The sequence below is a fragment of the Carassius carassius genome, chromosome 15 (genome assembly GCF_963082965.1).
Source record: "Carassius carassius chromosome 15, fCarCar2.1, whole genome shotgun sequence".
In the NCBI taxonomy this organism is placed as follows: domain Eukaryota; kingdom Metazoa; phylum Chordata; class Actinopteri; order Cypriniformes; family Cyprinidae; genus Carassius; species Carassius carassius.
Window position 1 is genome coordinate 11,383,180 of NC_081769.1, and position 12,329 is coordinate 11,395,508.

At 39.3% G+C, this 12,329-nt stretch overlaps 1 protein-coding gene across 1 annotated transcript in view; it reads left to right on the forward strand.

Annotated features, from left to right (window-relative positions):
* Positions 1 to 220: 220 nt before the first annotated feature.
* LOC132158091 (E3 ubiquitin-protein ligase TRIM71) overlaps positions 221 to 12,329 on the forward strand; it is a 42,758-nt gene continuing 30,649 nt past the window's right edge. The window contains exon 1 of the mRNA XM_059567358.1: positions 221 to 1,755. Within this exon, the coding sequence (XP_059423341.1) occupies positions 1,048 to 1,755 (708 nt within the window). The 5' untranslated portion in view covers positions 221 to 1,047. The remainder of the gene's footprint in view (positions 1,756 to 12,329) is intronic.

Below are 12,329 nucleotides of genomic sequence, written 5' to 3' on the forward strand. Positions count from 1 at the left end.
AATTTGTAAGTAGGGCCTAATCTACCCAGCTGTGCGCGCACACACACACGCGCACACACACACACACACACACACACACGCGCACACACACACACACACACACACACACACACACACACACACACACACACAAATATATACATGCTGAATATTAACTAGTTTAAAGAGAATGCCCTGCCCAACCCCGCCCCCTCGTCACATAAGCCCCGCCCTTCTAGAGTGTTCTCTGGCGGAAGTGCGCTCTAGGCTTTTTTAGTATGGACGCGTTCACTTGATGGTCACGCGTTGTAGAATTGTATTCCGCGCGAGCGTCATGCCATTGAAAATGAATGCGGATTGAAGAGTTGCGCGGGGAGAGCGTTTGTTTTGCGTTGTAGACGTGAGACGAATATGGGCAGTTGAAACTCGGGGAACGAAAGGTTGAATGGTTACTTTATACCCCTCGCCAAAGTGTTACTGTAACCGGATTGAGGGAAGTTAAAGGGGCTTTTCAGCCTCACTACAGTAACAGGATCTTGAGGGGAGCTGCGCTGCGTGCTAATGAGCTACACGGGACATACTTTGAATTATTTAATTGCGGCTCGCGCAAGCGCGTATTGAGTATAACGACGCGCAGATGGTAGACTAAAGCGCGTTCATGGAAAACGGACACATTTGCGCTTGGGAAGGTAAAAACTGACACCGTATCGAGCGCGTTTGGCCCCTCTCGTCATGCGACGGTGGGGGAGGATCGGAGCAGGGACCTCGCGGCGGATTTCATGTTTCGCAACAATGTTAATGCCCCATAGCAAGGGATTATAAGGCCTCAAAATGACAATTGGTTTCCAAACGCGCACTCGAGAAGTTGCGTAAAGAGTTTGTTCAGCGAATATCTATCGATAATAACCAAAGTAGAGCGCCCAATTCGATCTAAACTCATTAAACGGCCATGTGTATATATCAAGTAGCTATCGTTGATTGCAGCATGCCAAGTCTATGATCTGCATCATTTGCTCGAATTGATCAGGGAACCATTTCGGAAGCTTTTGTGTATCTTAACGCGTCTTTATGTGTGAAGTTATTTTGTGGTCCTCTGCGCAAATGGCGTCTTTCCCAGACTCCGACCTGCAAACATGTCCGCTGTGCAAGGAGCTGTGCGGCTGCTCTGCTCCGATCTCCTCCAATTCATCTACCTCCTCCTCGTCCTCCCAGACCTCCAGCTCCTCATCTACCTCATCCACCAGGAGGCTGCACGTCTTGCCCTGTTTGCACGCCTTCTGCAGGCAATGCCTGGAGGGCCACAGGAGCCCAGGTGACCCTCTGAAGCTCAGATGCCCCACATGCGACCAAAAAGTGTCTCTGTCGGAATCAGGCGTGGACGCGCTGCCTTCCTCCAACTTTCTCTTCAGCAACTTGCTGGATGTGGTGGTCTCTGCTGAGGAACAGGGCAAGAACGGTCGGCCTTCATCGGTGGTCCATCACGGTGGTCTTCTGAGACCCCAGCACCTCTCAGACCCTCAGTGCAGCTCTTGTGATGAGGGCAACCCCGCTACCTCCCACTGCCTGGACTGCCAGGAGTACCTGTGCGATAACTGCGTCAGGGCCCATCAGAGGGTTCGACTCACCAAAGACCACTTCATCGAGAGTTTACACCTGGCCAACCGCACCAACAACTCCAACACCCCGATCAACATCTCCCAGTCCTTCCATAACAGCTTCTCCATGCTGAATGTGTTCCAGGAGAGGATGGACTTCTGCCAGCAGCACGATGACGCGGTGAGTTTTGTCTCCAGAGATTAATTTGTTCAGTGCATTTTTCAGTTATTTTGTTACAATCTAGTGGTTAAATTTGAACTGGCTGCTGAAAGGTTTTAGGTTCGAACCTCAGCCAAGACCATTTCTGCTGTGTGTGTCCACACTTTTACTTTTATTACGATTGTAATAATTGAATTTACATTACTCTGGATAAAAGCATCTGCTAAACACTAGCCTCGTTTACAGTCAGACCCTACCAAAAAAAAAAAAAAAATTGGTCACAGATGCACACCTTCATGGTCAAAGATGTAACCATGTATTCATGATTTAGGCGACCATATGTAATCATTTAGGAATTGGTGGACCACTATTCTGGGCGGATATGTCGTCTTTAATTTCTATATTGAGTACTAGTCCGGTTTGGGGTGCTATACTGTATTATAGAGATTTGCTAATGTGGTTGTGGTTGTTGTTCTTGTTTTTACAGCAGATAAAGAATATGTAAATTGAATTGTAGCTCTTAAATATCATAATTTCAGCTTTTTCTGGTCTGTAACAATTATTTGGTGTATAACAAAATGTTATAAACAAGTTGCTTAATTTATTTATTCAAATTATTAGCTTATTCTTTGTTTTATCTTTTTTATAATTAAATTTATTTTATGCTATTATATTTATTTAGTTTTTTCCTCTAAATTATGAGTAGGGTTTAGGGTCATAAAATGTTTTGTATATTTTGTAATGAATAGATACATCAGGATTTACTTATAATTTAACTTTATGCAAACCAAGAGTCTTATGTATTGAAAGTCATGATTACTGAAGTTTATAATTGTGAATATAGCTGCAAACATTGATCATCTTTGAGCATTGGTTCATATCTGTTTTTGATAAGTGCTTGTGTCACTTCAAGAATTCCTGACCGTTAATCTGTTTGAGGGTTTTAAATAACAGGCCTTTTTCCTGTTATTTTCCTGTTGGAAGTAAGTCTCTCAGACTTTGATCTCACTGTCTTGATGCTTTCGAGGAATCTGCACTTTATAAATATTTTTTTACCAGTGTTATGAATTCCAATGCAATATGCAGGGCAGCTGCGTATAGCTTCAGGCGTCCATATGTTTTCTAGATTGATGTAAGAGCTCTCACTAGTGTTTCAGAAGTTTTTTTTTTCTTTATCTGGGGGACATGGTGTTCTCTGTTTGAGCAATGTTGTTGCCCAGTGCTGCATGAACGTCACAGAAATATAGTATATAAAATCTCATTGTGTTTTTACCTGTGTTTCATGGAGCCTGATTGTGGAGCTAGTTGAGTCCTAGTGCTGTCAAAGATAATTCACTGAAACAAACTAATTGGATGTCTGTAGTAATTAAAAAAGCTTTTTCACAGATTTAATTTAGCTTATATTAACAAAAACATTTTTTTTATAAATGTAGGCTATATAGTGACGTTTAAAACATGTTTTGTTGAAAGAGGTTGTTACATTATTAAAATGTGTATATATATTAGGGGTGTAACGGTACACAAAAATCACGGTTCGATACGTACCTCGGTTTTAAAGTCACGGTTCGGTTCATTTTCGGTACAGTAAGGGAAAGAAATGCAAACGTTAAAATGCAGGTTGTTTATTACTATAAATTTTTTTTAACAATTTGTTTGTTTAATAAAATATATATAAAATAAATATAGAAATAAAATACTGCTGCAAAGTTCTCCACTAAATAAAATACTCTCAGTCTCAAACCAATATCATATAATAAAATATAATGAAAAAGAAAGAAACTATGATTACAGTGCAGCATTACCAATCCCAGCTTGTAGGCCTGGTCATATTTTAAAAATATATATAACTTTTCCAAAGTGTAAAGTGCAGCATCAACCGTTTCTGTTTTTAAACCTGCTCAGATTTCATTATAGCGTTGGACCGATCGGAATTAAGAGCAAAGGTCTGTTTAAATGCCGACGGGAGCTGCGTTTGAATTACAATAGTTTTTTTCCTAGTTGTAGTAATGTTCACACTCGCGTGATGCCTTTTGAAAACCTTAGGCCGGTGACACACTGGCATATTGCACCTGTCAAACATAGTCTATTTTGCTGTCAATACTGTTGACGGTGTCCTTTATCAGTAGGCTTTATATTTATGCTCAACATGAACTATAGATATTGTTGTCGTGAAGACAAGATCCTGGTCTGTCAGCGGTCTCCCTCTATGTCACCTACAAAAGGAGCAGCGCGCCAGGGCCGCGTCAGGCACGGTTCTGGTGTGTAAAGACACAGAAAACGTGAAGCAGCCGTCACGCAACTGACACGCAGCAGAAACGCCATGCAGCCAGTGTGTCGCCAGCCTTAGAATCAGCCACAGGGCGGGATTTGCGCTGAACGCAGAGACTTCCGGCACTTAATATGTTCGTTTGGAAACACGAAAATGTATATGTTCCGCACACAAAATATTGCATTCGGTATACACGTGCACTGTACCGAAAGCCCTGAACCGAAACGGTCCGGTATGAATACACGTACTGTTACACCCCTAATAATATATATATATATATATTAGTTTAAATAACAATATAACTCATTTATTTTCTTTAACAAAAATGGCTTTTATTATTACTATTAAGTATGCAATGTCTCATGTAGGGATGTGCACGGATAGTCGAACATTCGAATATTCGTTCTGCTCTAATTATTCGATAAATAAAAATGATATTCGAATTTCGCAAAAAAAAAAAAAAAAAAGTTCACAATAAAACCTAATTTGGTCACTTTCTGTGATTCTCCACGGCATATTTGAAGGTGTATGCAAGCAAAAAATAATGAATGATTAAGGGGCCATTCACATATCGTGCCTAATAAGGCGTGGAAAAGGCTATGCGCGCTGCTTTCTCCTTCTTTCCAAAGCGCTCCTGAGGCGATGCGTTCTCTCCATGAAGACGCGGAAATTTCAGCAAAGGATAAATGGATTTGCAGCACAAAAAAAAATCGCTTTCAGTAGCTCTGCTACTAAATTTATTTCAAAATGGCAATCCATATACAGCTATGATCAGCTGTTCCTTCATCTTGGCTGAGCTTTCAACGTTGTTAAGGGAAAGGATGAAGCTGAATGTTTAGTTCTTGTCACATGACCTGCGGTGCGCTTGGGGCATTCTGAAAAGTTGAGATGTTTTTAACTCGATGCGGTGCGGACGTGCCTGGAAAAAACGGGACCGCGTCGCACCGCGTGCGCATCGCGACCGCATCGCTTCCATTATGAGCGCGCATACCGCGTGCCTACATTGGAAATAACGAACTTGAGCATGCAAAAGACGCGATATGTGAACGCCCCCTAAAAGAACTGCGGTCTTCTAGTACTTCAAATATGCCGTGGAGAATCAGAGAAAGTGATCCAAGAACATTGTTGCAGCATCTCTCAAGCAACGAATAAACACAGCTAACTTGGAGAATGCAGTGAAAACTCCTCTTCTCGCGTCTGCCCTAGACCCTCGGCACAAACATCTCAGGTTTCTCGATGAAAACATGAGAGAAGTAAGAAAAAAAAACTTTTTTGAACATTATCAGAACATTTTCCTTGATGCGAGTGGTGCGGATGCAGTCGCCACGATGAAGATGCAATGCCCACTCGTTGGAAAAGGCTGAGCCAGTTCTCCAGCGATGATTAAAGAGAGTCCAGCCGAGACGAGTGGGAACAGTTCATGCTGGAGCCATGTATTCCACCAGATGAGGATCCCATTCAGTGGTGAAACGAAAACACAAAGCGCTTCACAAAACTTATTCGCTTAGCACACCGTTATTTGTGAGTCCCGCCAATGTCTGTGCCGTCAGAGCACGTTTTCTCCGCAGCCGGCCTTATTGTTAACAGACTAAGGAGCCGACTTTCCCCCAATCATGTTTACATGCCCGTATTTCTTAACAAGAACATTTGAAACAATAGAAAAAAAGCAAAAAAGATTTGCTGACAGTTTAAAAGTTAAGTGTAAGCTACATTCTGTACAATAGCCTAATTGCTGCAGGCTGCTTTACGTTTTTTCTTTTGTTCACTTTTTTTTTTTTTTTTGCTTTTAATCTGTACTTTTGTTTGTTTGCACGCATTGTTAAAGGTTTTCAGCTACAAAACACGATGTGTAAAGTTCAAGCTTATTGTAAACTTCAAAATGACGAAAACAAATGTTGCTGAAAAATAACGTCTGACTCATTAAACTTAATTTAAATAAACGAATATTCGAATATTCGTTTTTTTGTGAGCTCAAATATTCGAATGTGATATTTGTGGAAAACGCCCATCCCTACTCTCATGTAAAATATTTTGTTATCTAGGTTATTTTTGTAGTCATTTTTTTTAAAGATTTGTCCACAAAATAAACCTATATAAATTCTTTACATACTTGCACATTTTTTCCATGTGCAGGGAGTTTTTAATAGTACATTGGTCATGTTGATTTCTGAATGCAGAACGTGTCGTCATGCTCGTGGTATCAGCTGTGCGCTGTGAGGGCTCATCCTGCATACCTCACATATAGTCCACAATGCACTGCACAGGAACAGCCAGAACCACACCACACCATCTATCAGCCTCCATACTGGCATGCACACAGGAGGACTCTGGTTTCACTGAGCCCTCATGTTTTTCAGAGCTACTGTCGTTAACAGCATAGCTTACGCGTGTTATACTGACATTATGAACAAATAAACCTGTGATTTAATGCTTGACTGGTGACTAATAAGATGACTATTCATTGTTAAAATAGTAGCCTTCTGAGCATAAAGTGAGCTCAGTGAATAATGCTATAATTTCCAAAAGTATATTCTCCTAGGACAAATTATTGAACCGTAAATGTTAGATTTAAGCTATAGATTTATGTCATGTTGTTGGCTTCATAGATGCGTCGGTTCTGTGTTTTATGGAAGAGCAATGAAGAGATGTGTGTGTGTGGTGGATTATTATGAAATGACTTCTATAGGGAGTGGAGTTGAACCTCAGTAGGGGGGAAACAGGAAGCTCTTGCTTTGAGGCTGTGTCTGTGGAATGCTATGACATCAGTTCCCAGAAGCCACCTGGGAGACCAGTGGGATTCTCAATCATTGTCTACATCTCTTTCTGGTCGGGTTGGTTTGGTTGGAGTTGACTGATCTGGCCATTGGATGCTTTTTACATTCCTGTTTTTCAGTGTGTGTGTGTTTGAGGTAAAGAAATCCTTCTGGTTAAAGGTCAACAGTAGTAACATCCAACCCCAATTGATTGAGTTTACATTGAACAGCGCTTTCAGCCTTCATGGCATCTGCTCTTTTGCTTAAACCAGTTTAAACAATGAAATAGAGAATCTTTTTTTTTTTTTTTTTTTTTTTGGGGATTGTAAAGCTGCAGCTGTTAAACGTTTTGTGCTCATAAGCCTGAACACAATGAAACCTAACCTATAATCCTCATGTTCTTTTCTTTAATTAATGGAAGGACTAATGGTGTCCATCTCTTTGTTTGAAAGTAATTGCCTTTGCATTATTCATGCACTGTCCACAGTTTGCATCGACTCCTTTTGTTGCATAAAGGACTGGTCTATTAGGCTGCATTTACACTGCAAGCCTAATGCCAAGATGCAATAGTCATCTTTTTTTTTTCATCCATTTACATTCACTTAAGACATAAATTACTCCGAAAGAATGTGTTAATCAATGAGGTCTGATATTTAGAATAACTGTCATCTCGGATTAAAAATGGAGAAAAGAATATTACAATTTGTCAGTTGTAAGAGTTTTTTCATTTGTATCTCACTCTGGTAATTTTGTATTATAAATATATATATTATTTTATTACCATCTAAATCAAGCAACCAACTAAAAATAACCCAGATTCTCAAAATCACTGTTTGGGTTTAAATGTATAGTCGTAATTAATTTTAACTCTAATATCAAAATATAGCTCACTCTGAAAAGTAAATGTTTAAAGGTAAACATGTTAAATTTCATAGACATTAAATGTCTTGTTGGGCTTCAGTCGCACATTGGATGTGAAGCATCGCACCCTGGACATCTCAGAGATATTATTTAAGATGGCCATCTACAAACTGAGAATCGAATCACTGGTATACAGGCAAAAGTTCATTTCAAGAATGAAGTTGCATCAGTTAGTTTAAAAAATGTTTTAATGAAAAAGGATATTGTCAGTATATGCAAATACTTGTTAAATTAATGGAATACTATGGCAAAAAAAGACTTTGTAATCATATTTGGGTGTCACGATAGATGCAGAGTAGCGCTGACGGTGTGCAAGTTTTTTCATGGTAGTTATTGTTTTGACTTCCCTCTTTTAAATGTTTTGGTGGCAGGGCAGAAATTTAGGCATGAAGAATGGTGGACTGGAATTTAGTTTGGCATGAGGGCTGGGTTTTGACACACATTTCATGATTCTATTCTCATTCACAAGCTTGCGATTTGATTAGATTCAATATTGATTATGTTGGATGTATATCAGGTACAGTTAGGGCTTTGCAAAAAATCTAATGTGATTTTCTTGTGCATCTTGTTAGTAAAGGCGCTCCTGTGATCAGTAGTAAATCTCCAGCACGTGCGTTCAGATCAGGGTTTCCAGGTTTTCAAAACAAAACCTGCCCAATATCTTCTTAAAACTAGCCCAATCGGGTTTCAAGGGATTTGGAGCAGTGCTACACCCGGAGCAGTGGGCAGCCAATGCTGTGGAGCCCGGGGAGTAGTTGTGGGATCGTTGTGCAGCTTAAACACTGAGCAATTACATGATACAGATTTTAAAGTTGTACTCTTTCTTTTAACTTACCTTCAGATGTTTAGTTATGTTTATTTTGTGCTGAAACTGGTATTAATGTGGAGGAGATGATCAGTTCATGTGCGCCTCGTGCTGCAGCATCTGTTTATCTGAGACTAAAGCGAATTTTCACTCCAGATTAAACAGCGGCAAAACGTAAAGCATTTATTGTTTAAATACTGCAATACAATGGACAGAATTTGAAATCTGAGACTTTGTTTCCTGTTAAAAGTACCAAAGCACAATGCTAATTGCAATTTATTGGATGGGAAGTACCCTTTAATGTTCCTTCCATTAACTGAAAACAGGCTAGACTAATCGATTCTTGGGAATTAGGAATCGATATAGTTCCGTAAAAATTAGAATCGATTAATATCGAGATTTTTTTACCCAGCCCTATTCGACATGGTTTAAAAAATAAGTTAAAATCATTGGATATTCAGAATAGTACTTAGTTTGTGCCATATGTTTACTGCCTGCTCTTGGGTAGTAGTGAATCATGGGAAAGCATAATATCTAAAAGCTTGTAGTCTTTTTTGCTTAAGGCTGTGGGTTAGGGGTCATCCAAAACTGCCAGAATGGATTCTATGTGGGATTAGTTGGGTCAATGAAGTACCATAGAGACAAACCCCTGCCCCGCTCTCTCTTCTGAACTATCCATCATTTTTGTGACACAAATGCAAATTCCTTTCTCTTTTAGTTTAGTTCCCAACACTGAGTTGCTGGAGCCAAGGATGGAGGTATTCCTTGGTTGGACATCATTCATGTTTCCATATTATCATCCTTCTGACCCATGCTAAGAGCTGATCCATGATCTAAATATTGAAATCAAAAGTCTGATCTTTAAAAAACTAAATTGCCTGTTGTGCAGAGTAACAAACACATTACACAAACAAAATGATGTTCCGTAACTGCAAATCAATCTTTGCAAATGGCCAAAATATTTATTTATTTATTTTAAATGTAAGAGATTTAATCAATTATGGGGGCTTGTCAATCAAGGGACCAGTTTTATTACAACTAACCGGTTTCAACCATCTTTTCTTTTGCTATATGTAATCCACTACTATGTCTGCGGCTAGTTATTTATTTATTTTTTCAGAAAATGAAATGAACACAAATCAAGTATGCATTCAGATCTTATAAATAAATGCTGTTCTTTTACATTTATTTTTTAAAGAATCCTTAATAAAAATGTTAGGCTGTACACAGATCATTATAAGACATGGAAGACTCTGAAAGGCTGCTTAAATTACTATTTGATAAATTAAATTTTAAAATGTTAGGAGAAAATTGTTAGCTTGAGTGCAATGTAAGTCGTTTTGGATAAAAGCGTCTGCTAAATGCATAAAAAAAATGCAAAGCTAAAAATAAGACATTTTTTCATAAGACTTTTTTGAAAAACATTAACAAATAATACTTCCACATATTATGAACATTCCTGTATGTCATAGCCTTTTTAACATACTTTTATTTATTTTTGCTGCATTTCAAATGCTTTATATGTAGGGCTGTGCAATGAAAAATTATTAAAAGTTATGACGAGTAATGTGAAAACTGATCAAATTGTAATTGACCAAAATCCAATGATTTTCAGAAAGGCCCAAGTAAAACATCAATGTTTTATTGATCTAATTCAAAATTTTTATTACTGACAGTTGTCTTGGCGTCTTGAAAGGCGACTTTTAATAGCTTGTATCTGGATTTAGCAAGGGGGCTTCATGCATGCTGAACCGCTCTTGTGGCATGCGTTCGTTTTACAGCCCTGTCTCTGAAACTCCATTACCCTGTGACTCTTTGTTTTTAACCACTTTCACATGCGCTCATCTCAGTGCTTTGCTATGGAATCTGGTGGTCCACACTTTAAAAAAAAAAAGAACTCTCAAGAACCAAGACGCAAGCCATATGGAGAATAGAGTCTTTCAGGGGTTAAGAGGAGTTTGCCGAGAGGGTTCTCCTTGGATTGAGGCGACGTCCGAGAGGAATGTGAACTTGTCAGCACATTATTCGGCAGATCCCTCACTGATTCAATGTCTAGCCATCTATAAGACTCCCTCTAAATATTTCCCCATATGTGGTCAAAAACAGACATTTAACATTTCTAATCTATACAGTTTTATGAAGAGCATCTTTAACAAAAAGAGCTTTAAATAAGATTTTAACATGGCCTGCTATGTTCCATCCTCCCCCAAGCCCTCTTTGAAAGCGTTTTGAAAGTGTGTCTGGCCAGAGGCTCTGCCCAGAGCTGTAAAGCAGGATGCAGTGAAAGCGCAACATATGTCTGAACATTTAATGCTGTTAGAGGAAGAAAGACAGATGTAGCCAGTCAGGATGGAGAAAGGGAGTGCACCCAGTAGGACTCACAGTGGAAACTTTTAGTAATTCCACCAGTCAAAACAATCCACAGAAAATTTTACCAGACATCCCACTACTCAGTCTACATTTGCTTTATTTCAAGGCTCAAACGGCAAGGTTTTATTAAGTGTTATGTAGGACACCATTTGTCACAAATGGAGGCAACAAACAGACCTTTTGTAATCATGGCCAGTCCATCCATGGAACCTGAGCTGATATTAACCTGCCTGTGTGTTTGATGAAATAAAGCAGCATGTGGCTTTAGACAGTAGTGCTTTTAATACAAGTAATTCTGACTTCATTAGAACTGTTTGACCTCCACCCTTGACATTCTTACATATGTATGTGGAGCGTAGGTCTGCATAGATTTGTGTGGGCTACTTTGAGGGGTTAAACAGAAATCCAGATGGAGTTTCTTCTGTTCTTTTCTATAGCATACTTACAGAAATGCCACATCGGAGTGTTTTCATAATTTTTTTTAAGAAACCTCTGGCAGCTCATCAAAGAAGCTGTTGTGGAGTATTGCAGACCGTGTTTCGAGATGGTGATGGGTCTAGAGACTTGTTTTTGTCATTGTGCATGTTTTGTTCTTCTCCCTGTGGCAGTATGCTGATCAGAAGACTGGAAGTTAGTTTACAGTTTCTAAATGGAGTGGAACTGTTTTGTGTGGTTTATATATTTTTTTCCATTTAATCAGATTGAGGGTGTAAACATTTGGATGTGAAATGTTTATCAGTGTAAACCTGATCCATATGAGAATGTTCATCCAATTGTGTACCTCAAAGGAAAAACGCCAAATTTACAATTCATAAATTTCAGTACAAAAGGTATTTGCGTGTCATAATTTGTTCATCATGGCATTTGTATGCAGATTTCACACACACTTAGTGATGAAAACCCACTGTTTAGCAGATATTTGCATTTTATAGCTTTCACTCTTAAAATCTAAACCGCAACAAAGGATTGAAAAAATGTGAAATTATATAATCCAAATTAGGCATGGGCCGGTTACCTGTTTCAAGGTATACCGCGATTTGAAAATTTCACTAATATTTTCCATTTGTACTGTTCCTGCGGTATGCGCGGTATTCCATTTCTCCTTAAAGACTGAAAGGAATCCCTCAGGCTGAGTGCAGTTTAGAGAGTAACACTGACCCCTCCTTCTCCTGTTGGTGCGAGCGAATGGTCAGTCACGTGTGTAGGATGGCCGAACACTTCACATTCAGTGTTCCTTTCCGTCTCGTGCACCGCCTCGTCCGCACAGCTTTCAAAAGTATACTCAACCACAGATGAGTGCAGATGGATGAGCTCACATGCACAGTACCACGGGGTGTGCGGCTGTCCGCGAGCCCTCTTGATGACGAAAATGAGCCCTCTTGATGACGTTTTTTGCCTTATTGCAACTCTCTGTTCTGGACTTGCACAAACTGCGTTGTAATGCAATAAATCTCCAAAATGTCATTTATGTGTAAAT